Raw genomic sequence first — 25,029 nt, 5'->3', positions numbered from 1 at the left:
TTATCTCTCTTTCTCTCTCTCTCTTTCTTTCATTTTGTTATTCAAACCGTTTACGGTACCCGAGACTTAATTCTATTAATTCGTAATAACTGCCTTATGTAGGTACATAGATGATGAAACGAAAAAAGACAGAGAAAGAATGAAAAAAAAAAAAACAATTTTAAACGATAATAGAAAAAATAAAGAAAAAAAAAAAAAAAGCGAACTTGTATAAAACACACGCGAAACCCCAGACGCCCTGACTCCTGCATACGGGGATCGAGAATGCGAATGAGAAGGGGAGGAAGAAAATAAAGAAGACGACGTGGGTCGGGGGACCGATCGACTAGCCGCGGCCCCCGACCGGGCCAGTCAAGAAGGAGGTGGAGGGGGGCGGAGAGGCCCAACGACCGCCGAGGGGACACCTGACCGGGGTCGTCGAACTCGGCGTAGACCGAAGCGTGCATGAGGCCCGGCGGCATGGCACCGAGAGAAGCGGCCCTCTGCCCAGGCAGCTACCAAAATACGCGCGGCAACCGGGGGCCCAGTGGGTCACTGGTTCATGAGGCCCCCGGCCCAAGAACGCCGCCGCCGCCGGGCGTTCTTTTCGTCGGTGAGGATATCGCAGCGGCCTGGGCCCCTGCACCGCCGCGGTAAGTACTGTAACGTTAGAAAAGGAGAGAGAGGAGAGGCCACTCGTGGTGTAATAAATTCCTAGAGAAATAGGAGAGGGAGCGAGACGTTTTGGCTCTTCAATCTACGACCTACGATCTACACGGTGATTGATCGCGAGATCTCGCCTGCGATCTCTCTCGTTTAACCCGTTCGTTTTTCAAATGAAAATATTCACTTCAAATATCTTTGATTACAATTTTTTTTTTTTTTTTTTTTTTTTTTTTTTTCTGCAAAGAAACAATTTTTCGACGATTTCAACATGTTTTCGACACTTATCGGATATTGAGTGTTGTTGTTGTTTTTTTTTTTCTCTTTTCCCAAAATTTTTGTACTCGTTTTTACTTCCAACGCGTGGATAACTGTATAAAAAATAAATAGCGGCGATGGATTTGTCGAAAAATTTTATTCCTGTTGTAAGGTGGTTAACGATTATTTAATATGCGGTATATGTCTTGAAAAAATCATTTGAAAAAAAAAAGAAAAAAAAAAGAAAGAAAGATATGTTCGATATCTGATAGTCCCAAAGTGTATCGTTATATACATCGCGTATACGTGTCAAGTAGCTCTTCAAGAAAAAAAGAAGAAGATATTCATTTCAATAAAAGAAGTTCATTTCAGTATTGAAAACCCACGGATTTAGAGAATATGAGAAAATATCAACGAGGTTCAATATGTCTTTCGGTTAGAAAAGGGACTCATTGCGATATAATGGGCCAAAAAAAAAAAAAAAAAAAAAAAAAACTGCAATTGCAAACGATGGGTATGTGAAAAAAACTATCGAAATAATAAGTATATATAGCTTCGGTCACGATAAAAAAAAGCAAAAGGTTTCTGCAGGAAAGTTTCTTACCCTCGAAATTTATATTTTTGTGTTATATTCGACGATTATGGGTTATATTAAGTTAACAAAGGTTAAGCCGGTTTCGCGAGCAGCCAGTGATGGCGCTGCGGGCTGACACAGGATTGCCAACGTAACCGACTGGTGGAAAAAAAATTACCATACTACCGTCCCATAATCTATGCGACCAAGTGTACTCATTTCTCTCTCATCATCTCGGCGGGGGGGGCAAGTAATCGGCAAGTAGAAAAAAAAAACAAAAAAACACAAGAGTGAAAATAACTAAAACCAAAAACGAAAAAAAAAAAAACCGAAAACGAAGGTAAAAAAAATATATCGTTACAGGTTTCGGGGCGGATGGAGAATCGGCGATACGTCGGACACGCTTGCGCAGGGTAATAAACCGAGAGGTGCGTTAAAGAGGTTAACTGTTGTCCCGCTGCTAAAAATATCCCCGGCGTAAAATAACGTCGTATAATGTAACACAGCGTAAGCATCGCATCGCGTACACCGTGCAATCGTGTAATCGTACTACCGCATGTGTACACACACACACACATATATATACATATGCACATACCAACATTATATATGCAGCGCAGAGAATTTGCAAGCTTATTTTGGTGCCTTCAGGCCCCGCGGCGAAGGGACTTGGGAGGGGGGAGGGGGGTGGGGGGGGGGGGCTGCGGTGCAGTTAGGGCCCCGGTGCAAACTGCACACGCGCGGGTTCATGCCGAGATGGTGATCCCAAACTGGTACAACCTGCACGAACAAACCGAGGACTTTCTCATTGTTAGTCGAGTATGATCGCTGTATGATTGGCGAAAACGGGACCCGCAGTAACCCCACGTTTTATACTTCAGTGAAAGAAGGTCGTTTTTATTGTTTTTTTCTTGTTTTTCTTGTTGTTCTTGTATTCTACCCTACGTTGTTTTTGTTCTTTTGTTTCTTTTTTTTTCTTTGCATGTTTTTTCTGCATTTTTTTTTTTTTTTCTTGTTCTTTATCAAACTGTGATTCGTCCGATCCGAAGCACGAAAATTTGTTCACGGTGAACGCAAAGTTTTGTACGATTTTACAAGATGCAAAATAAAGAGAGAGAAAAAAAAAAAAAGAAGACGGGAATTTTCGTTTATTGGAAAAAAATTATTGTATTTTTTTGTCTTTTTATTTGAGAAAATATTTTTTAGATTTGTATAAACTAACGTGACGTTGTTTGATAAGATAAATGAGAGATCGAGAGTTTATAAGTGCAGTAAAAGAAGCTTTCCGGTATTGTTGAAGAAAGTTTCAAGATCAGAATATTGTCGTGAAAAGAAAAATTTATCCATTCAGAGAGAAATAGAGATGAAATAAAATTTTTTGAGACTATCATTTTTGATGATATGAAAAATTTTTGGTAGTGGAAGTTTTTTGTATTTGTTTTTCTTTAAACCGACGTGAGTACCGAACTTGAAGGTTTAATTGATCAACGAATCGGTCGAATTTCGTTATAAATAACTATTAAGCGATCTCTCAACTATTTCGAATTGTTTATTAAACATATTATTATTGTAAATATATCTACTTAATCAAAATTTCTTATTCATACACCGGAATCTAACCGGACAACGTTCGTATAAGAAGTAAAGTGAGATCGCCTGAAATAGCAAAAAATTTCTAATATCCTCTGTTTTGTAAATTGAAATCGTTTTTAAATTATTTTATTTCTTTTTCCCCGACTGCAATCAATCAGTTTTAACACGTATCTGCATGTTTACTATTGAAAATTAAAATTCCCGGAACGATTTAGTTTCTCGTATAGGTATAATCGATATATTTAATGATTGTATATATATACTCGAAACTCATCCAATTCTGATAAGAATTTCATTAGCGTGCCTCTGTTCACACGAATTATATTATACTTATAAAATTTCACAATATTTTCATCACGCGTATTACAAATCGCAATTCGTAATCGAGCGTATTTCCATAATTACCAGAATTCCCACTGCGCCCCAAAATGTAGTAAAAAAAAACAACAAATAAATAAATATTCAACTAACAAATAAATCGGCTGTTTCTCCTTGCAGGGTTGAAAATTTAAATTTCCTTGTCTTTATAGACAATAATAATAATAATAATAATAATAATAATAATAATGATAATCATTTTGCACCTTTTGGTTAATATTATAATGTTTAATGTATATAGATATATTTTTTACTGTTTTTTTTTTTTTTTCACCATTTCTTTTCTTTTCTTGCGAAATCACAAACAGTCACATTTATAACTTCAGTCAAGCCTGAACTGCAACCGTTTATAAATTCTCCGTGACATTTCCAATTTAGCATGTGATAAACGGACGGACATTATCCATACGTGTCTCGTATACATACGATTGTATTATATTATACACAAAAATTATACGGTATAATATACGAAAAACCAAGTATATGTGCGCGTGCATATGCAGAGTATAAATTTACACATGTTACGCAGTATACATATGTATGTATGTATATATATATATATATACATACATACATGTACATATATATATATACAAGAAATTTAAATTCGTATAAATAATTATGCGAAACGTGTTTTGAAGTCCTTTATACCTATATACATTTCGATCGAGCAAATATAGCTACGCGATTTCTCCTGATGCGTGAATTCCCCCCCCCCCCCCCCCCCCCCCCTCTCCAAAGCTCTTTACCCTCCAGTCTTGTTATACCTACGTATGATATGTATATAGTTATAGAGAGTATACGTATATATTATCGTCTCCCCCGCACGTCGAGTCGTTTCTGGCCGCCGCAATCGCGATATTCTTGTGCAAGGTGATGGACAGGACTAGATTAACACTCGTCCCGTGTAAAAACAGCTCGCCATAAACAATTAATAGTACATGCAAACTATCGAAGAATCGGGCATACAAAGGGTGGCTATAAATTTTTTGGAAATATACTCAATGATATTTTCAACTTAGCCAGGACCTAAAACCACTCAGTTTTTCTTGATATTTTTCCAGGTCCAGTAATAAGTTACTGAAATGAAACCTGAATCGCGTTTAGCTTATTAAATTTATATTCGTTTTGAAATTCAATTTGAATTTAATAAAAATTTGATATATATAAAAAAAAAAAAAATGTTAGCTAAACCAATTTCTTTTCTCGAAAGAAAAAACAAAACAAAAAAACAGAAATTAAACTTGTCCTCGGTTAAAAAAAACGTTTCTAACACTCATGATAGAAAACTGATTTTATCACTTCTTTTTTATTACCAAATTAAAAGTACCCTGATGAGAATTCCAGGTTTTCCAGGATTTCCCGGTGTTTGTAGGCCATCCTGGTATTACACATCCTTTCATAAATAAAAAAAAACGTCAAGGATAAAAGGAGGAAAGATCTAAGCAGACGAAGAGCGAAGTAAACGAACGGGGAAAAATGTGTAGGATGTATATATTTATATTTTCTGCAAGCGTTACATCGACGCAAGGAGATGCGAGATGCGTGCATCATATGCACGAAAACACCTGCGGCGCTTGCATGTATTTACGTATGTACCTACATATGTATAACGTATGTGCAGGTTTATATACTGCATGTATACATATATACATGTATTTACCTGTTAGAGCGTGAGACCGTTGACCCGAAACGCACGTGCTGATATCAGCACGTGCACGAGTTAACGCGTGAATACATGCGTGCGTGCGTGCGGAGTGAAACTTGCGCGTTTACAAGCAACGGTGTTATAAATAATATATCCAACGATTAAGGATAATTATTATCTGGATTCAAATCATCTCGTTGTCCATAAATCAATTTTCGGATAATAATCTTCGAGAACTTTTTCTCCCCTTCTTTCTTCTACGCTTTTGATACATATTCCGTTGAAATGTGACTGTGATAACCACTAAAAAATACTATATAAACAATATAAATATCTCACTTTTATTCCTTAGTCAACAGACTAAAACTTTTCCCCATAACGAAAATCCTCGCCAATCTGTGTATCGGTGCGTGCAGTTGAAAAATATTGAGAAAAATTGTTCTTCAAAAAATTTTTACTGCTTCCTTACTAGTAAAGCTGTAATAATTTTTCTTTCTTTTCATTTAATAACGTCATATAATGAATCCTGACTTTTCTTTCAGTTCCAGATTTTCACCATATGCAGTCTACGTAATATCATATTTATACTATCGTATTTAAGCGGGGTAAAATCGATGCTGCAACATGTACATCGATTATATCCATATGTGTACATATAAATATATATATACATATATGTATAAACACACACATGCATCGTGTGAACAAGCGGATACACGGCACAGACACACACACACACATGCAAGTCCCAGCCGATCAGCGAGGGCAACGAACTCACTGTTCCAGATTCACCAGGAGGCTCCTCATAGCCTAAATTCTAGCCGGATCGGTTCTTGTTTTTCGCCCCGTCGATTGGGCCTCTCGAGTGAGGCCCGAATCTAACAATATAAATCCCTTCTTACTCCTCGCGTTTTTTTCTTTCTTTCGTTACCGTCTGTCTATGAATTTCTTTTCTCTTTCACTCTTCGTTACTTGGCAAGGATTATATGTATACATGTCTCAGGAATCTACTATACGTGTACAAAAAATGATCGAAATCGGAAGCATGGTATAAAAATATCACCTAGCAGAGTGAACGATTTATTTCTCATTCCTAATCCGATTTCTTTTTCAAGTTTCCCTTTCTTCATCCTCTTTTCTAAAATCGTTTTTAATTTTTCTTATCGCATCGTCCTAGATCATCTGTTCATCGCCATACAATCATTCCATCATGTGTTCTAATTTTGTAGATCGTAAATCATCGTTATCGTCGTTGTTGTTGCACTCTTATGTGGGCCATTGTTTTTCGCTGCTTTATCTCGTGCCTCGGATTACAATCTGTATCTCTGTCGCACTTTTAAGCTTTTTTCATATTTATAAAATCACAAAGCGTGCAGCGTGTTCGGTGCGTTCACGATTATAGGTGTCATATGATTGAACCCTGAACCTTTATGCCCGATAAATTTCACGATTTTGAGCCGTATGATTTTATTCTGGCGTAATACGGTACCGCGTGCATGATGCGTGCAACGAAAAACGATTTCGGTAGGTCTGTTGTATTATTCATTATATACATATATCTATACCGTATGTATACCGAAGCTTTAAGTCGTCGACTAAAACAGCAACAAATAAAGTTCGAAAATTCAAAACCTATAATAAAAATCGAAATTACTCATCATATACGTTTCCAATTCATTACACGCAGCATATAATGATATACCTGCAATGTACTCGTATAAGTTTATCCAAGATTTTGTTTCGGTGATTGGAAAAAAATCCCTGATAACAACGGTAGAAAAATTTTCATGTCCGTAATTAAAAAATTCTCTTATGTTTCCAGATTTTTACCAACTACAAGCTGATCGTTTTCAGGTATACGTGATGTATTATAATACAAGTAAGGTGGAGAGTCAAAAGTATTTTCACAACACATCGAAACGATGAAAAACAACAAGAAATTTTAATCAAACATTAAGTCAAGACGTTAGAAAGATACGATACACCTTGTCAGTGTATATGCACAGCATATCGGACTCGTAAATGGGACACTTTGCCCGCAACGTTGATGAGGATTCGCGATTTGTATTCCACGGGCGGTCCTAGGCGTGTTAGCGTACCTTTTATCGCGAGTGTGTGACTTCCTTGAGCCAGCGACTAGTTTTTGGCTATCTATCGGGCAGGTAAGTATTCGAATTCTAACGGCTCTCAGTAAACCCCGCGAACAGACAGGAAGGAACTGATCGGACGTGTAGCGCGGCCCAATCTGGTAAGCATAAATACACGACTTCGTCCCACGAGCGTGCAGTGCAACCTTAGAAACCACGAAACGACCTCAGAGCGAAGCGCGGGTCTCTGAACTTATTTTTCGAACTTCAGCCTCCACGCGAAAGATGCTAAAAACGGCTTTAATCGCTCTGCAGGCGATCGGTTTGTGCCTCGCAGCTGCCGTCGGGGAATCCCGAAAATCCCGGACACCGCCGTCGCCCCGTTTTGTCGGAGTATTCACCAAGGACTACAACCACAGTGAAATAGGTGGATAATTTTCTTTCCTTATAACATTATACGTATAAAGCGTATAAAGGTTTTTCCTTCGAAGTAAACAACGCAAGTTACATTGCGCCGGCAGATAGGCAACCTAACTTACATCTTGGATCATACTTAATGCATGTAAGGTGTAACGTGGGTTGCCTATCTCCGGGAGCAACGTCGCTCGTGTCCTCAGTCTTTTCGGTCCGAGCGTAGTAATTTTGCAATATGAATCGTAGGAGAAGTCGAAGACGAATATTGCAAATACGCGAGACGAAAAAACCGTTCCCATTTTGTTGCACACGATTCTTTATATAGCAGGAGTATGTTAGGCGTTTTTTCAAGCTCACGTTCTATAAACGTTTGTTGTTGTTACATATGATTTATTTCTTGCACAAAAAGGGCGCAGAATGGACGCTTGGAAGCCGGATGACACGCAGAATCTCTGGGAACTGAGCGGCCTCTTCGAGGGCGACATCATGGTCCATCCTGAGGGACGAGACATCGCGAAAAACGGACTCCTAGAAGCCGAAGCGCGGTGGCCGCGAGCCGAGATTCCCTACCACATCCATGAGGAGGATTTCGGTGAGAGGCTGTATATGACGTTGATCTGTATAAAGACAATTGGGTAACAGTTTTTTTAATTATACATAATCGTAGATAAGGAAGGCGTCGAGGTGATCAAGGGAGCGCTGGCCGAGTACCACGAGAGAACTTGCCTGCGATTCAGACCTTACGACAAATCCGACGAAGATTACGTGTCGATAAGGGGAACCGAATCGGGATGCTGGTCGATGGTCGGTCGGCACGGGCAGGGGCAAGTCCTCAATGTTAACAATCCGAAATGCGTCAGGCATGGAATCGTGGTCCACGAGTTGATGCACGCGCTCGGTTTCTACCATCAGCAGAGCGCCGCGGACAGGGACGATTTCGTCGAGATACATTGGGATAATATCCAGGAAGGTGTGACTAGAGTTATCCTTTAACGTGATTAGCGCCAGAGATGAATTGCCTCCAAGGTCCGAATCGTGAGTTCGAAAAAGAGAAAGATCGTTTAAACAATCATCAATGATGTTATTTGCACCAATGACGAATGAACGAGACAACATTTTTACTGTGCATTAATCGAAATGAATCTGAGAAAATTTGAAGAACACACCAGCTAGGATAAAAACAATTTGTAAAAGGTTTTAGGATTGAATCGTTACACAGTAGAGATGTTGTTTAATTCATATTCACAATCATTGAGGAAATAACATTGCTGGAGATTTTTACAACAGTTTTTGTTTTCTCGATTCCTAACTTATGATTCAGACAGTGGTACCTATTAATTTTCATCTTAATGTGATAAATTGCGAGATAAAAACGTTTTCTTTCATTAAGGCAAGGAGAACAACTTCAAGAAATATGACAACAAGACAGTAACCGACTTCGGAATCCCCTATGACTACAAAAGCATCATGCACTATAGCTCACATGCTTTTTCGAAGAACGATCAGCCCACGATCACCCCGAAAGTAAGAAACCGAAATTGTTATGCGCCTGGCGATAGGTCCACACCGTTTGCTTGCAAGTGATATGAATTGCCTATGGTTAGGCACCTCAGAAAGAATATTTCTAGCCAGTCACTTGGCCTCTTAGATCGATTCGAACAAAAGTGAAAAATCCTTCTTTTCCTAACAGCAGGATGAGGTAAAGCTCGGCCAGCGCAAAGGATTGACAAAGAAGGACATCGCAAAAATCAACCGCATGTACGAGGAGGAATGCAAAGCACGCGAGTCTTCGGAGAGTTCAAGCGAATCTGGTAGCACAAGCGAGTCTAGCGAAGAGAAAAATATACTTGGCTGGCTGTTCGAATGACTATATGGTTGTAGGCTCTGTAACCCAAATTAGGATAATTCTGACGGACAACTTTTTCATATCGAAGTCGGGAAACATGCGAGAATAACGAAAACAATAATTTCCACCGATAATAAAATACCAGAGGCATTATATTCAGATTTGTGTAAAAAAATATAAATATCTTTTTAATCAAATTCGCAATTGACGAATTCGATACATACAACATACAGAGTCATTTATGCGTTTCTGAACACAAGACCCGGAGAGAAAAAGAGCTAATTATGCAGGCGCTAGGTACATCGGCCGGGTCAGTCGCACCCGATGTTCAGTAACGAATAAACGACCCCGTAAATTCTCTAAGGATAAAGTTAATTTATATGTAATTGTTTAAACCTATATGATTCTCAATGCGAAAAAATCATACCACATACAGATTGCTCCTGTCACGATTTTACGGTAACACGACTAGTATTAAAAATCGGCGTAAGTTACTACAGTAACCATGAATTATGTTTCTCTTTAAATTATATCTATTTTCCTTAAGAACGGTGTGATAAAAAATAATGAGCACATTATTATGATGTACTTTTTCACTAAATAAAATTTGCCAGCAATTAAAGTACTTCGCCATTATTAATGCTCAATAACAATCGAAGAAAAGAACGCTTGATCTTAAATTTGAAATTCGATTGAAAACAACTGGAGAAGAAAAAAAAGAAACTAAAAACTCACTGAAAATAGGTCCATGTCGCACAGGTTGAAACGGAAACACTGAACGTCTTAATGATACTTATGATGATGAACGTATTGTCGTTAACCGGTCGGACTCTGCTGGTTGTAATACAGCAGTTGCTTCAACTCACTAACCGCATCTTCAGCGGCCTGCAAACGAGCGATTTTAATCAGCAATCGATTTATTCTCATCTGATTTTTCTCAAAACGTTTTTATATTATTTTTTGTTTTTCGATAAAGAATCTTTTATGAGAAATCGAAATTGTACATTTTGGATAAAAAAGAATACAAAAAACACAATTTACGTTGAACGAACAAAAAAGAAATGATTCCTGGAGAATTTAAATAAATTTTTCTCTAAATATAATACTCACGTTACGTACTACTTCCTCGTTGTCTAGTGTCAAACTTTCGAGTAGATTTCGAAGTGGCCTACCCCAGGCCTGCTGTAGTGCCCTGCAGCTGAATCTTCCAAGTAATCTGACCAGCGTGCAGCTTCTTGCCCTTAGAATGCTCTGTCTGTGTGTGAGGAGCTTGGTGAGTTGTTCGACTGTAAATTAGAATTCCATTACTGTTGCGCATTGAAAAAGTAAAGTTGGATAAAATACCTATGTACTGGATAATTACCAGGTGTCTTTGTGCGAAGAACGACTCTTTCTACCAACTCGGCGTTTTCAGGCTGACACCTGAGAACGTTGTTGAATATGGCTACGAGGTCGGCGACAACCCTGGCCTTCCGTTTCTCCAAAGTGATGAGCTGCTGAAGAAGCGGCATACCATTTACAATGTAAATAGCATCGCAGAGCTGTGTCAAAAACTGCTCCTGAACGTAAACGAGTCTGCACAGCATCAGCATCACGCATTCAAGTGCTTGCAACTCGTCCGCTGACAGAGTGGCAGCTGACCGTGTGTCACCTGTTGGCGAAGGACTCGAGTCTTCTCGGCGTTCCGACATCAAGAGTTTCACTGCATAGACCAGATTTGGGACAACCCTAACGTCCAGATAGACTTGTTTTATTTTATTCAGACGTTCCGTGCTCATCGGAACGACGAAAGGCAGGGACAAGAGGCAGGCGACGTATTCGACGACCCGGCAACCTGCGGCTGGGTTTCTCAGAGGTGAAACGAACACAGAAACGCAGTTTTGCTGCAGCAACGATACGACTTCTCCGTCCATCACTTCCTCCATTGAGCGTTGTAGAAATGCCACCCACTCCTCATTTTCTATAGGTTGTTCAACCGCCCTGGGATCCCAGTCGGAAAGTCTAACTTGCTTGTTAGCTATATTTTCACTGAATTCTTGATCGTAGTCAAAGCTCAAACGACTTTGCTTGTAGTCACCATCAGCACCGGGCAATTCTTCAACTGCAGATGTAACCCTGTGGTAAACACTCGCTCCGTCACCCCGAGCCTGTGAATTATTGTCCTTAGACGTTCGTCGAGAAGATGATTTTCCTCTGAATTCGTCCGTCACCATCGGCTGAGCAGTTTCGAGTGCCCCCGAGGTGACGGCTTGCCTAACGTTGGTGTTAGGGCAATCGTTCTGGCATAGTGCGTGATCTGCGGCAAGCAAATCGCTCCGCAAAGATGCCCTTAGGCTCAGATTCCCAAGCAGCACGTCAACGCTTGCACTCGAATCCGTTCCACTAGGTTCACTGCGACACAAGATTTGGCATTGCCGGTTTTGACAATATCCACGAGCAATCGGGTACCGGGGCTGAGAGGCGCAAGTCATGTGACGCTGATCCCTTAGTTTGCGTTCTTGTTCTTGAATTTTTTGTACTGCTTTTTCCAGGATTCTGTAAAATTTCATCAAACCGTGAAACTCTTACACGTCGAATTTTAAGCGGACGAATTTTTCAGGCCAAAATGACTTAAAAAATTACATAAAAAAATACAACGTGTCGATAAAAAGAGGTTTTTAAAACTGAGAAAACCCTGCAATATTTTGGTATACTATGTTTATGGTAGGTATAAATTTTAGTTGAAAAAACCATACTTTGATTGACTAGTGGAACGCATCGCGAGACTTTGAAGCTGCTGTTGTTTAGCTCGTGCTTGACTCGCCGACAACGGAGTTGTGAATGGTGTTGGAGCTGCTCTACCGACCATCAGGATCCTATCTTTGACAAATGGGTGATTCAGAAGATCTGGCCAAGTCAATCTCAGCAAGGGATCTTTTTGAAGTAAACCCTGAATAGGTAAAGACCAAAGACACCAGACGTTATGATGAATTACCCAATAGCAATATTTGGTAACCCATTCTTGGGGTATTAAAAAAAATGCTCACCTGCAGAAAGCTTTTGCAGTTTTCTGATATATAATCTGGCCACTTAACTGCCTCGAATCTTATGAGTCTGACCAAATGTAATATGGAAGTTGTTTGGAAGGGAGGCGTGCCAACAACTAGCTCATAAACTATGCAGCCAAGGGACCTGTACGTGAATCAAAAAAAATATAAGCCATTATGCAAATTTGAAGATACAAAACTCACTTCTGAGTGTTTCCCAATTATTTTTGACAGCATCAGACATCACTGAAATTTTATACGTACCATAAGTCAGCATTGTGGTCATATGGACATTCTTCAATCAGCTCTGGAGCCATGTAAAGAGGAGTCCCTTTTATCGAAGTGAGAACATGTGTGCCAGTGCTCATGCTTCGAGCAAATCCAAAATCACACAATTTAGCCACACCATTAGCCTCAAGCAAAACATTTTGGGGTTTTAAATCTCTGAAATAAAAATTAGATTTAATATTACATAAGCACCTAGTCTGCAAGATATGTCAGAACTCGTGACAAGCAACTGTTCCCAAAAAAACTAAAAAAGAACTCTGGGAGTTAGCAAATTAGCATGCGACCAGCTCTGATGCGCCTGCCTGTAGTAAGAAAATCTTATCCACAAACCTGTGAAGCACTCTATTAGAATGCAAGTAGTATAGTGCGGAGACAAGGTCGCAGGCAATGACTTGAGCTCTTTCCTCTGACAAGCGGCCAGCTTTTCCTAGTATTTCGTATAACTCTTTGTCAGCATATTCCGTAATGACGACGATCTGAAGATACAATAGAAAAATGGGTTGAAGCTCGATAATTAATGCATGTATTATAATTCCTATAATTAAGATGGCATAAAAGTCGAGTAACTCACCTCGTTTTCAGTCTCAAAAGAGTCTAGCATTTGTATGATGTTTGGATGATGGAGGTGACGTTGTATTTCACATTCCTGTCTCAGACTCTTGAGCTCTTTAAGCGAACGACCGCGCTGCATGTACAAATATAATTATAGCGTAAGCTCTGGTATGTGTACGTGCATGTGTGTGTGCGTACCATCGAAACCTATCGGAGTTGAGAGTTTGAAAATGAAAACATCGCGCTCACCTTTCTGATAACCTTAAAAGCGACAATTTCACCGTCCGCTCGCTTCCTGGCCTTGTAGACTTGCCCGAAAGATCCCTCACCGACCTGACCGAGTACTTCGTACTTCTCCATGTCGAATTCGCTCGATTGTGGCCTAATTTTATCGTCATTCGAATATCCTTAGAGTAGGAAACCTTTTGTATCCTTCTCGTGTCAAACGTCTGACAGGATTCAAAACAACGTATTCGATTCACGTGACAAGAATACCCTGGTTCATTCCTATGTTCATTCCGGTCGAGCGCCGCCATTATATCCGCCATTTTGTAACGAATCTTATAGAATAGATGCGATTGGGTAGCGACCGCCAGAAATCAGCTTGAATAATAAATTAATGAAAAATGATTAACACAATCAGCACAAAAACCCAATCCCTGCTAATTTTCGACTTCGTTAGATTTTTTCTTTTCAACGCAGACAGCCGGTGGCCCTTCCGTGACCGTTAAAATTTGAACGAATTAATTGAAACGTAGATTCCATTAAACGGTTTTTTCGGTTGTCAATTTCGAATCAACATATGTATGATGTCGAAGCATTTTTTCGGAACAAAACGGTTATAGTTAGTGTGAACTCTGCCCGGCAGCAATTCTCAAAATGTCTGAAAGCTTTTAGGTATAATCTAACAACGGATACGGGACATATATACCTCGAAACGCTGACTGAAACAATTGACGAACGGTAATTTCATGCCTATTGTGACGTAGCCGACCGTATAAACCGACTAAACGAATTTTTTCGAACTAGCCGAAAAAGCAAACACACATTTGCCGAAAGTATGCAAGAATGAAACAAAAGCAAAGCCAAATAAAGTCGTAGACAACAATAAATTGTGCATGAAAGACGCAAAACTGACATTCGATATTTCTAGGCTCTACTGATTTGATGAATCGTTTCTTCGTACAGCCGGAAGCATGTGTTTTATGTAATATAATTACCTAGTATAAGTTTAGTGGGAAGATACTAACCCAGTTTTCCTGACTGTCCCTGAAAAATGCGATTTGGATTCCAAAGCGGATCGAAGCAGCGGTCAAAGCCGCGTTCTTTCCTCGGCCGTTCCTTGAAATCAAACTTCGTCACGGACTCGAAAACGAGGCGAAAAATTGCTGACGCACTAAGAGCTAACTTCAGATCGCATTGTTGATCACGTGAGTCAGCTTAGCAAATTGCCGTCACCTGCAGTATAAGGCGTAGATTTGATCACTCATAAAGCGATGCCTTTGTCCGTCAGACCTTATTTTGTATACCTCGAGTCCTTGCCTTTAAACGTACGTTTGATACTTAAAACAAAAATTTATTTTCATCAGAGGTGTACGCATGGTCCAAGAATGTAGAGATACGATGTACGTTTCTCTACAGGAATGTCCCTCCCGGCTTGCGTTATAGCCATGCTAGAAAAAAAACTGCTTAATAATACAGTTGATGATCGGCAGCATAGAGATCTCAGAAATTTTTATAAATAATATTATCAATACTGATATATTCCAGTTGTATACGGACGAAAATGCGTCGACCACGTAGCTGAATGAATAATGTTTGAACAGTTTATAAATTTAAGGGTAATACTTCTATGTGTAACTTTACTCATCGAATTTGTGGAAAATCCATCTCATACTCCGCTTGGAATTACTGAAAATAGACCAAGTCCGTTGAAAATTACATTATTGAGAATGAGAAAATTTTCATGATAATTTTTATTAATTTATTGTGTATAATTATCTACAATATCGATTTTACGCGAATCTATAAAAAGCCGTATTTTCATTTCACTTTTCATTGCGATTCATTCCAGTTCCAACTGGACCATATCGTCTTTCCCAAATCATGCGATGTTTTTGTTTCATAAACGCATCTCGTGTGTGACCGTATGCACCAAGATCACCATCTGGAAAAATGATAATAATGTTTACTGTATGTACAGTATCAAGCAGTAGATATAGAATCCCTGAAAAATGGAAGAAATGAATCTCCGATCTTAGATATTCATAGTACGAAAGGTTCAACATGTAGAATAAATCGCCACAACAATCGACATACACTTGATAAACCAATTCGTGGTAGCTTCGTTGTACTGATCCCATATATGCTGACATTTAGTCATATGGTCATGTCCTTCATATAATGCACAATCCTCGAAACGCTGTCGCAGAATATTCATAATATCGCTTTCAACCAGTCTGAAACACGAGAGAGAAAAAGGCCAAGTTTGACAATTGGTCGCAAGAAACTACGCAGAAAGAATGACGAGGAACTGTGTATAATTACTTGTCTCGTTTGAACTGTATGTTTGCTTCGTACGAGCAAACTGGATCATCCATATAACATTCGTCAATGGTTGGAACACGGCGAAATTTTTGGTGGTACCAAGGATAATGTTGCTGATTTGGGACAACGATTTTTTCTAAAGCACGTAATCAGATAATTATCATCAAGATACACAGGCGGTTGTTCAGGACATCGGATATTTCCGTATCATAACCTAAAAGAAGTGATTAGATAATACCTCGGAAGAAGGTGACAGGTGCGTCAAGAATATTGAACACCGCGTTAGCAAATGCGATGACAATGTTTCGTTCCTCTGCCATACTAGACAATTATTTAATTATTATTTACAACAAACAATGTTCTCAAAATAAGAGCGAGGCAGACGACAGAGAGATTTAGATGCGACCAGCGACTGCAGTGAATCGATGTCAAGAAATCGAGAGGCGTGTCTCGTGCATTTCGAGTTTCCACATTTAACGTTCGACTTCCAAAATCGTATATCGAGGCTACGATAGTCGCCGCCATTACCGCGGTATAAAACCAAAATCCGCAACGTCCAATCCTCCATTTTCAACGCAGTCAGCGCGATGGTGAGTACCGGTCATGTTCGTCGATGATATAATAATCTTTGAAAATCTGTGACATCCTGCATCGCCTGCGTTCAATTAACTCGTCGAATTACTGAGAACAGGTTTTCCTGTAACTGTAGTGCAATATTTTTTTCCTACCGTTAATCCAAAACGACTTTTAAACGCTTTGAAAACTTCGAACCTCGTGTCGCGTCCCTTGGCTCGTGGAAAGTGTTTGGCGTTGTCGCATCGATGCAATGTTACTCCTATCTGTGATGATTTAGATTTCAATGTTTATGGTTTAAACTGATTAACCCTGAAGATATTATTCTAGGGCGGTCTGAGAATTCTAACCCCCAACAAAATGCCCTCCACACGTGGCCATATGCAACTTCTAATTTTGTATTTTTCATTGTTTCGCCCCAGTCTCATAGAAAGTTCAGCGCGCCCCGACACGGGTCTATGGGGTTCTACCCCAAGAAGAGGTCTCAACGGCATCGCGGTAAAGTAAAGGCCTTCCCCAAGGATGATCCTACCAAGCCCGTTCACCTTACTGCTTTCATCGGCTACAAGGCTGGCATGACCCATGTTGTCCGAGAAGCTGATCGTCCGGGATCCAGTGAGTTGATTACACTATCTACAAACTTTTCCGATTATTAACCAATTTCAATGTCCTCACAATCTGATCCTCGAACGACGTGTTTGTTTTATTACAACAGAGGTCAACAAGAAAGAAATTGTCGAGGCTGTAACCATTTTGGAAACTCCACCAATGATTGTTGTTGGTGTTGTTGGATACATCGAAACTCCTCACGGTCTCAGGGCTCTGACTACCGTATGGGCAGAGCATCTCTCAGAAGAATGCCGTCGTCGCTTCTATAAGAACTGGTATGCGATTAATTGTGAACTAAACGATTTAGATTATTCGACCCCTAGATAGCTTGGTATCAAAGTAATCTCAAAAAAAAAAATTAATAAGAAAACATTGAAATCGACACCATTCATTCTACTAGTGTAGTATGTACTTTTAGCTTTTGTGATTAGACGTGCAATATACTCAACTCACTCCACCCCAGCTCTCCACTCGAAAGATGAGAGTAATATTCGGAATCAGCCGCCTGGCGTAATCCTCATTATGCATGGGGTTGTTCCGAGAAGGTGTCCAGTCTCCTCTCGCTATGATGAGGCTGGCTCCGTACAATATGTTTAGGAATCCCGTTGCTGTTGCATAGGTATAAGAGCAAGAAGAAGGCGTTCACCAAGGCATCAAAGAAGTGGCAGGACGATCTTGGCCGCAAATCAATTGAGAAGGATCTTAAGAAAATCGTAAAGTACTGCAAGGTCGTGCGCATCATAGCCCATACTCAGGTAATTCTTCCGTTTCATAATATTAAATATTTCTCAAATCTGAATAATATTTTTGGCCGACGTCATTGCTATCAATTCGTGCAGAAATGCGCTGGATTTTTAGCAAATGCGGTGCGGAGCTGCTTGATCTTGTGCAGTTTGGTCCTTACCGCGGCGTCGAATATCAATTCTGTCCTCTGCTATGCAGAGTGTATGGAGGCACGACATATTCCATAAACTCTTTGGAGCCCATTGGGCTGTGACCATTGAGGCAAACCATGTCTGGTACAGTCTGATTATGACAAATTCTTTTTCCGCTCTATTTCCGAGACCCTGATTATAATTGTTATACCTTTATGTTTTAAACAGATGAAGTTGCTGAAGCAACGTCAAAAGAAGGCTCATATCATGGAAATTCAGGTGAACGGCGGTACCATCGATCAAAAAGTCCAATGGGCTCGGGAGCATCTCGAGAAGCCAGTTCCTGTCAACAATGTCTTTGCCACTGATGAGGTGATTGATGTTATTGGCGTCACCAAGGGCAAAGGATACAAGGGTATGTATCCAAGTTTTGATATTCATTCACCATGCTTCAATACTGGCAACGTCTAAGCGGGTCGTAATGATGAAAAAACATGATGTGCTTTTCTGATACTATTGAAGATACAATCATGCTGCCTTCCTACTGAAACTCCCGTGCCAACATTTATTTTATGAGCCATCTTATTAGTCTCGTTCATGCAACTGATAATTCAATGTGGATATTTATTAATTCTGTTTTCAGGTGTTACGTCTCGTTGGCATACGAAAAAGCTTCCTCGCAAGACGCACAAGGGTTTGAGGAAAGTAGCTTGTATCGGTGCCTGGCATCCGAGTCGTGTATCCTTCACAGTTGCCCGTGCTGGTCAGAAGGGATATCATCATCGTACCGAAATGAACAAGAAAATCTATCGTATCGGACAGGGCATCCACACTAAGGATGGAAAGGTGAATTTATTATGTTTAATTGAGTTGTGAAGTATATATACTCTCTTTGTAACAGTTGAATTATTTTTCCATTTCACTATTCCCTTGAGGTCTTGGTCGATTTTTAATTTTCTTTAAACTGGTATTCTGAGCTTTATTAACTTTAGTTGGCTCCACAAACAAATTGTATCTCTATGCTAATTCAGGGCTGTAATTTGTTGAGAATCTTGAGAGCCAAGATAAATGGATGCTTGATCATAGTACCAGATGCAGAACAATTTTGCACTTTGGATCTCCCAATTAAGCTACAAACTTTCAGATGTAGAAAATATAGGCTTGTAAATATCTCAACAAGTGTACAAAACGAGTGTTCTTTTTTTTTATTCATTTTGTATGTTCTTATCGTTTCATCTAGGTTGTGAAGAACAATGCTTCCACTGAATACGATCTGACTGAGAAAACTATCACTCCAATGGGAGGTTTCCCCCACTACGGTGAAGTCAACAATGACTACGTCATGTTGAAAGGATGCTGCATGGGTCCAAAGAAGCGTATCATCACTCTGCGCAAGGTGTGTATAAACATGAAACAAGTTGAATTTATATAAAATACAAAAATACACAAGAAAATTGACAACTGTGATGAATTTCCTATAGAGCCAAGAATTCACTATGACACTTACGTGATATTTAATGATAGGCCTGAGATGAATAAACAAATTTGCCCAATTTTCTCTAAACTGTACCCATAAATTCAATGTCGTATCACTTTTGGTTTGCAGTCACTCCTCGTTCACACCAAGCGTGCTGCCCTCGAAAAGATCAACTTGAAATTCATCGACACAAGTTCCAAGTTTGGTCACGGACGATTCCAGACCGCAGCAGACAAAGCTTCGTTCATGGGTCAGCTCAAGAAGGATCGCATCCGCGAGGAAGCTGCTCAATCTGCTTCTGCTGCTCCAGCAGCCCCAGCAACGCAGTAATTCAATTTGTTGTATTATTGTTGCTGAAATAATGAATAAAAACGTTGAAAAATATACCAATCTCGATGAATTATTTATAACCCGTCTTAATGTCAATCGAAAGTCAAGATTAGGTGACTTAATTAATAAATATAAACCAAACACTGAGTTGGTGTGCATAATTAATAATTGAATTGATGTTACACGCGCCAAAACAAGCGAAAGTTGATTTTAGTTCCAAGACTTAATTTACCTGTATGAAGTTGGCAATCGGTCAGTTTGTTCGAAGTGCGCGTCTTTTGTTTATTTTAAATGGAAAGAAGCGTTAATACAAGACTCATTTTTATAAGAATCTTTCATTGTCGTATCAAACATTGCGATGAACGTCGTAGATAAACGAAAATCGTTAATTTCATCGAGGGGAAAAGGCGGTAGACAGAATACTCGAGTTGATCGCGGACTTGAAATATTTCCAAAATATCGTAAGTTTTTTCATAATTTACACAAGAATGTAAAAACAAATCATAATTGTAAACTTGATACCTTTTCAGACCCTTTTCAAATTCTTGTATGTATGTCAAATATTTATTCATGTTGAACAAAGTATATTTGCGTTTTTAGAATTTCGTGGAGTTTCGCAACAACTTGTCCCACGTTCAAATCGATTCAGTACCGTAAGCACTGAAATGGCTGCATTGAAAACACCGGGTAAAAATAATCTTAAACCACGTACATCTTCCTCATCTGTCACTCGCAGCGGCCAGCGAAAGAGTTCGACGTAAGTAGAATTCATGCACAGAAATCCAGTTGTAATATCACTGATAGGTGGTAACCACTTTTTTTTAAACACTTACAGACCTTACAATACCGGAGTCACTGGAAGCTCGTCAACACCTACAACAGGAGCAGGTTCACCATTTGTTATCGGTACATCATCAGTCTGCACACAACATGATTTTTCTGGAATTTACTTACTCTTCATACGTGAATCTTTTTCAACAGCGATCACTGAAGGCCGTGGAGATGCTAGGGGAGAAGTGGGTATTGCTGTAGTAAACGTGCAGCATCCACATCTTATTCTTTCTCAGATCAGCGATCGCCACGCCTATATGAAAACGTTGACAAAAATTCTCCTCTTCAAACCGATCGAAGTAAATTTCACGTTCTCTGTATATGTATAAAATGATATCGGTGAATTTTCCAAGTATCATGAATTGCAATATTCATCACAGATCATCATGCCGGATACAATGATTAGGAAAAGTGGGACTGGTGGAAATCTCTACGAATGTATCAGGAATAAGTTTCCTGGACTCAATATCGCTGCTGTTTCTCGACAGCATTTCAGTAACACAGACGGCTTGGATCGCATAAGAACATTATGTGCCCCTGAATATTCTTCAGTGGAAATATACGTCAAACAGAAGTGTGTAGATTACAAATTTTCGGTTCTAGAATTCCTCTCAGCTCTCCTTGTTCTTAACGTCATTTTTGCAGATTCTATGCCCTGGCAGCCGCTGGTGCTCTGCTAAAGTACATAGAGTACACGCAGAATATTTTATACGTAGAGAAGTCAATGTACGTCGAGTTTCAGAGTTCTCAAGATACAACTGTTATCGGTATTTGAAATAAATTTGCTCTAAACTTACTTCATATGTGGGCATGTCGCACTTCAGGATATCTTTATGTAATAACTGTGAAAAATGTGACTCGTCTTGCAGATATAGACATAGACAGTGCTCAGAACTTGGAACTGGTAACACATGATAAGAATTTCAACAAATTCACGCTACTGGGTATGATGGACAGATGCTTGACTCCAGGAGGTAAAAGATACCTGCGAGCCTCAATTCTGCAGCCCTCTTGTAACAGACGCATAATCGAAGAGCGCCAAGCTTGTGTCTCTGAAATGGTTGAGGATAATCCACTGATGATATCTGTACAGGTATAAGCATTTGCACATTTTCCTTTTTACCACCTTCAACATGACCGCAGCACTTCTCGTCAATATAATTGCAAAAATTGTCATCCACAGTCTCATATACGAAGATTATGTAACGTTGATCAACTCCTTGTCGTGGGTCTGAACACACCGCAGAAAGATAATGTAGCAAGTGCAGAGAAAAACTTAAACTATGTACTTTCCCTAAAAACTACTTTGGAAGTTATTCCTCTACTGCAAATAGCCCTCCGAAATACAAAAGCGAATTTTTTTAGAAAAGTCTCTGAGGTTTGTAAAGTCTTCTTTACGTACTAAGGAGTACATCAAATCATAAGCATGCTCAAATTTCGCTATCTGTTTCATTATTTGCAAATCAGAGTCTGAAAGATAAACGCTATGAATCAATGATGGATATTATTCTGGAAGTTCTGCAACCTGATGCGCAATATGTGGCAGGTTTCAATACTTCAACCATGCAGCGCTGTTTTGCTCTGAAGAGTGGATTAAATGACATGCTAGATATTGCTCGGCAAGCTTACTGCGAGCTGATAGACGACATGAAAGGTAGCCTACCTCATGTAGCAGAGATATAAGAACTTTGTGCGTTCTCTTCGCTGAATGGATGTATGTTTTCGTTGCACAGGAATGGTTGAGACTCTGGCTCTCAAGTACAATTTACCATTGACACTAGGATGTAGCGCTTCCCTCGGATATCATATACAGATGGATTCCCCAAAGTATAGACCAATAAAAATCACAAACTTACCACGCATATTCATAGAAGTAAGTAGTTCTTTAAATCTGTTCTATACACTTTAATAGCTGAATTTACATCATTCTATTTCTTTCAGGTGCAAAAGCACAAAAACAGCTATCTCATGACAACAGAAGCCTTGCTGGTATTGAGTCAACGATGTAAAGATGCTTGCGAAGAACTCCATCTAATGAGCAATGTGTAGGCTTCTCTATAAACCATGGAAAAAGAATTCAAAAAAGCATCAAAGTAATCCTTATTGTGCTCAATTTTCCACAGTATGCTGAAAGGACTCCTTAGTGCTATCAGAGAGCATATCAGTTGTCTGTATCAGCTGAGTAATGACATAGCAGAGCTCGACCTCATAGTCTCGCTGGCACGTATAAGCTCACTTTCCAACTATACCAGGCCATCCTTTGGCTCAAGAACTGAATTAAAAAATTCCTTGCATCCGCTGATGGATCTCACCGGTACTGGTGTTCCAGTTCCTAATGATGTGGTACGTTACCAGCTAGTAAAAAGTACCCTGAGCATCCAGCTAAAAAATATATATGTAATACTTATTGTTATTCGTCAATTGTAGAACGTGTCACCCACACATAATTTCAACGTAATAACTGGACCTAATATGGGGGGGAAATCAGTTTATTTGAGGCAAATTGTGATGCTGCAGATAATGGCACAGGTAATTTATCAAATTCAAACGTGTGATGATGTATGAAATTATATTTTATGAAGTCTTAAATTGTACATTCTTGTATGTACGTACCAATATTTGTTACAGATTGGATGTTATGTGCCTGCGGAAATGGCTGAGTTTCGAATAACCGATCGAATCTTTTGCAGACTATGTTTTGAAGATAGCATCGAATGCAATGCATCAAGTTTTGTTCTAGAGGTGAGTCAGTAATTTGTGACGTAAACTGGAGAATTGTAATGAATATACTAAACATTATTACGTATTTTTACAAATTATTTCCATTTTCAGATCAAGGAAACGCAGTATATTTTACAAACAGTAACGTGCAATTCACTTGTGATAATAGACGAGCTATGCAGAGGAACAACTGTTGAGGAAGGAGAAACGATTGCATTTGCTATTTGCGAACAACTACTGAACACATCAGCGTTTGTGTTCTTCACCACACACTTTCTAAGTTTGACTCTACTAGCCGAATTGTATCCTAATGTCACAAAGTAAATATTAATGTCAAATTTAAGTTTTGTGGTCTTGAATAGGTCTCTAATATGGTATATTATACATTGCAGCTACCATTTTGGAACCATGTGCCGACCTGTGGAAGGCTCTACAGGGCAGAGATTGATTTACACTCACAAACTAAACCCTGGAATCATTTTTGCGAAAAATTATGGGCTATCGTTAGCTGAGACTTCTGGAATTCGTATCTCAATAGTAAAACACGCACGAATGTTGGTTCAAAAGTCAAGAGAAGGAACTAAAGTAATTGACGATTTAGCAGCTACTATATATTTGTACCATTTTTAGTGATTCACTGATCTTGACATGATATGTTAATATTATGAGATATAATTCATATCATGTTGCAGCCTGTGATACAAAGTCAGCAAATTGTGAATGTAGAAGGGAAGAAATACTACGACGAAGTTTCAAAAATCCACCGTCTTATTCAAGACGATGAGTTTAATGTGAAAACACTCCTCGAATGTGTTAGAAGACTTGAAAATTCTAACATTTCCGTCTCTGAGCAAGAGAATCCCTCATGCAGTGACCAAAATACAAGCTCTACCCGGAGCTCTATGCTTTCCATTACAGAGAGATATAACAGACTTCGCCAGAAAAGACCTGTAGATACTCCGGCATCAGATAGAAATTTAATGGCCCAAACATCTTTCTTAGAACCAAAAGCAGGCCCAAGTAACGTTGTAATGAATTCCAATTCACTGGGCCCATCTCCAAGCAAAAAGTCTCAAGTGATTGAGAGACCTCACTCTGCAAATTGTCTTGAGGAAGGAAAAATTTTAACAAATGGTGGAAAACAAGAGTCACGACGACTTACGACATATTCCTGGCAACAGGAATTGAGAGCCAGCAGACAGATCACTTCAGTCTCAAATCCGCAAAACATTGAACCACCTGTTTCTCCAGCGACAACAATAAAACTTGATGAAGAACCGTACGAGTTCTCATCTCAAAATTCAAACAAGAGTGAAAGTCCGTCAATAATAGACCTGGTATCCCAGTTATCCACCGATACTATTATGGCCAAAATTAGTGCGCGTAGAAAGGAGGCTGAGATATTCAGACAAATTGAAGGGGACGATTTTCAAGAATTTCAATTTTATGACTCGATTCTTTCCCGAACTGCCAGCTCAGTGACAATTAGAAATATCAAACATCAGTAGCTACTAAAACCTAATACTCCTCTGTTACCACTGATAGATTTAATCAAATTATCATAAAATAAATGAACATTATTACATATTAAACAAGTAAATACTATGAATTTCGATAAATTATTTCTCTCGTCAGTTGATTCAGCATTTCACGTGATTATTGTCAACTATCGGAATTTTAAATAATAACGCGCTTACTTGGGTTTCCCGCTTCAACTATAGCAGCGCTTCTGTTGTTTTTCTTTTTTTTTACGTAACGTG

The 25,029-nt window shown here is 39.3% G+C and overlaps 5 protein-coding genes and 1 non-coding gene across 7 annotated transcripts; 4 read left to right on the top strand and 2 right to left on the bottom strand.

Annotated features, from left to right (window-relative positions):
- Nucleotides 1-7,128: 7,128 nt before the first annotated feature.
- Nucleotides 7,129-9,637, top strand: LOC124408321 (zinc metalloproteinase nas-14). Its single transcript, XM_046885183.1, has 5 exons — nucleotides 7,129-7,607; nucleotides 8,004-8,186; nucleotides 8,262-8,564; nucleotides 8,985-9,118; nucleotides 9,285-9,637. The coding sequence occupies exons 1-5, from the start codon at nucleotides 7,466-7,468 to the stop codon at nucleotides 9,459-9,461; spliced, it is 939 nt and encodes a 312-aa protein (XP_046741139.1). The 5' UTR covers nucleotides 7,129-7,465; the 3' UTR covers nucleotides 9,462-9,637.
- Nucleotides 9,638-9,985: 348 nt separating this feature from the next.
- LOC124408317 (serine/threonine-protein kinase fused) lies at nucleotides 9,986-13,772 on the bottom strand. 2 transcript variants are annotated; one of them, XM_046885176.1, is made up of 9 exons: nucleotides 13,556-13,772; nucleotides 13,326-13,439; nucleotides 13,085-13,230; nucleotides 12,731-12,910; nucleotides 12,467-12,611; nucleotides 12,176-12,369; nucleotides 10,804-11,975; nucleotides 10,551-10,726; nucleotides 9,986-10,367 (listed from the first exon to the last, which is right to left on the bottom strand). In XM_046885176.1, the coding sequence occupies exons 1-9, from the start codon at nucleotides 13,664-13,666 to the stop codon at nucleotides 10,257-10,259; spliced, it is 2,349 nt and encodes a 782-aa protein (XP_046741132.1). In that variant the 5' UTR covers nucleotides 13,667-13,772; the 3' UTR covers nucleotides 9,986-10,256. The 2 variants fall into 2 exon arrangements, with proteins under 2 accessions (XP_046741132.1, XP_046741133.1); XM_046885177.1 differs by having other exon boundaries at nucleotides 9,986-10,325.
- A 1,495-nt stretch (nucleotides 13,773-15,267) lies between these two features.
- On the bottom strand, nucleotides 15,268-16,281 carry LOC124408322 (NADH dehydrogenase [ubiquinone] 1 beta subcomplex subunit 10). Its single transcript, XM_046885184.1, has 4 exons — nucleotides 16,092-16,281; nucleotides 15,854-15,989; nucleotides 15,626-15,765; nucleotides 15,268-15,473 (listed from the first exon to the last, which is right to left on the bottom strand). Exons 1-4 carry the CDS (start codon nucleotides 16,171-16,173, stop codon nucleotides 15,355-15,357), a joined length of 477 nt encoding a protein of 158 aa, XP_046741140.1. The 5' UTR covers nucleotides 16,174-16,281; the 3' UTR covers nucleotides 15,268-15,354.
- An 82-nt stretch (nucleotides 16,282-16,363) lies between these two features.
- LOC124408318 (60S ribosomal protein L3) lies at nucleotides 16,364-19,762 on the top strand. Its single transcript, XM_046885178.1, has 8 exons — nucleotides 16,364-16,443; nucleotides 16,849-17,041; nucleotides 17,142-17,310; nucleotides 17,655-17,790; nucleotides 18,139-18,325; nucleotides 18,554-18,756; nucleotides 19,151-19,306; nucleotides 19,517-19,762. Exons 1-8 carry the CDS (start codon nucleotides 16,441-16,443, stop codon nucleotides 19,715-19,717), a joined length of 1,248 nt encoding a protein of 415 aa, XP_046741134.1. The 5' UTR covers nucleotides 16,364-16,440; the 3' UTR covers nucleotides 19,718-19,762.
- LOC124408393 lies at nucleotides 16,695-16,770 on the top strand. Its single transcript, XR_006929421.1, has one exon. It is a non-coding gene; the product is annotated as a small nucleolar RNA U43 (small nucleolar RNA).
- Nucleotides 19,763-20,075: 313 nt separating the features above from the next.
- LOC124408323 (mutS protein homolog 4-like) lies at nucleotides 20,076-24,888 on the top strand. The gene is made up of 17 exons (XM_046885185.1): nucleotides 20,076-20,178; nucleotides 20,318-20,474; nucleotides 20,553-20,623; nucleotides 20,699-20,847; nucleotides 20,929-21,122; nucleotides 21,194-21,315; nucleotides 21,418-21,641; nucleotides 21,732-21,926; nucleotides 22,016-22,202; nucleotides 22,282-22,421; nucleotides 22,490-22,593; nucleotides 22,672-22,891; nucleotides 22,976-23,077; nucleotides 23,177-23,290; nucleotides 23,381-23,589; nucleotides 23,662-23,854; nucleotides 23,962-24,888. The coding sequence occupies exons 1-17, from the start codon at nucleotides 20,076-20,078 to the stop codon at nucleotides 24,775-24,777; spliced, it is 3,300 nt and encodes a 1,099-aa protein (XP_046741141.1). The 3' UTR covers nucleotides 24,778-24,888.
- Nucleotides 24,889-25,029: the final 141 nt, after the last annotated feature.

Source organism: Diprion similis, chromosome 7 (assembly GCF_021155765.1).
Source record: "Diprion similis isolate iyDipSimi1 chromosome 7, iyDipSimi1.1, whole genome shotgun sequence".
Lineage (NCBI taxonomy): Eukaryota > Metazoa > Arthropoda > Insecta > Hymenoptera > Diprionidae > Diprion > Diprion similis.
This window is presented reverse-complemented; position numbering and strand designations above follow the sequence as displayed.

Coding starts and splice junctions, on each gene's coding strand:
- LOC124408323 (XM_046885185.1), top strand. CDS start 20,076: ATGAACGTCGTAGATAAACGAAAATCGTTAATTTCATCGAGGGGAAAA. Junction 20,179..20,317: donor TGAAATATTTCCAAAATATC/GTAAGTTTTTTC, acceptor TTGCGTTTTTAG/AATTTCGTGGAGTTTCGCAA. Junction 20,624..20,698: donor AGGTTCACCATTTGTTATCG/GTACATCATCAG, acceptor CTTTTTCAACAG/CGATCACTGAAGGCCGTGGA.
- LOC124408317 (XM_046885176.1), bottom strand. CDS start 13,666: ATGGAGAAGTACGAAGTACTCGGTCAGGTCGGTGAGGGATCTTTCGGG. Junction 11,976..12,175: donor CGTTCCACTAGTCAATCAAA/GTATGGTTTTTT, acceptor GAAATTTTACAG/AATCCTGGAAAAAGCAGTAC. Junction 10,727..10,803: donor TCTTCGCACAAAGACACCTG/GTAATTATCCAG, acceptor TCTAATTTACAG/TCGAACAACTCACCAAGCTC.
- LOC124408318 (XM_046885178.1), top strand. Junction 17,311..17,654: donor CGTCGCTTCTATAAGAACTG/GTATGCGATTAA, acceptor GCTGTTGCATAG/GTATAAGAGCAAGAAGAAGG. Junction 18,757..19,150: donor TCCACACTAAGGATGGAAAG/GTGAATTTATTA, acceptor CGTTTCATCTAG/GTTGTGAAGAACAATGCTTC.
- LOC124408322 (XM_046885184.1), bottom strand. CDS start 16,173: ATGGCAGAGGAACGAAACATTGTCATCGCATTTGCTAACGCGGTGTTC. Junction 15,990..16,091: donor ACCTGTCACCTTCTTCCGAG/GTATTATCTAAT, acceptor TACGTGCTTTAG/AAAAAATCGTTGTCCCAAAT. Junction 15,766..15,853: donor ATACAGTTCAAACGAGACAA/GTAATTATACAC, acceptor CTCGTGTTTCAG/ACTGGTTGAAAGCGATATTA.
- LOC124408321 (XM_046885183.1), top strand. CDS start 7,466: ATGCTAAAAACGGCTTTAATCGCTCTGCAGGCGATCGGTTTGTGCCTC. Junction 7,608..8,003: donor CTACAACCACAGTGAAATAG/GTGGATAATTTT, acceptor TTGCACAAAAAG/GGCGCAGAATGGACGCTTGG. Junction 8,187..8,261: donor CATCCATGAGGAGGATTTCG/GTGAGAGGCTGT, acceptor ACATAATCGTAG/ATAAGGAAGGCGTCGAGGTG.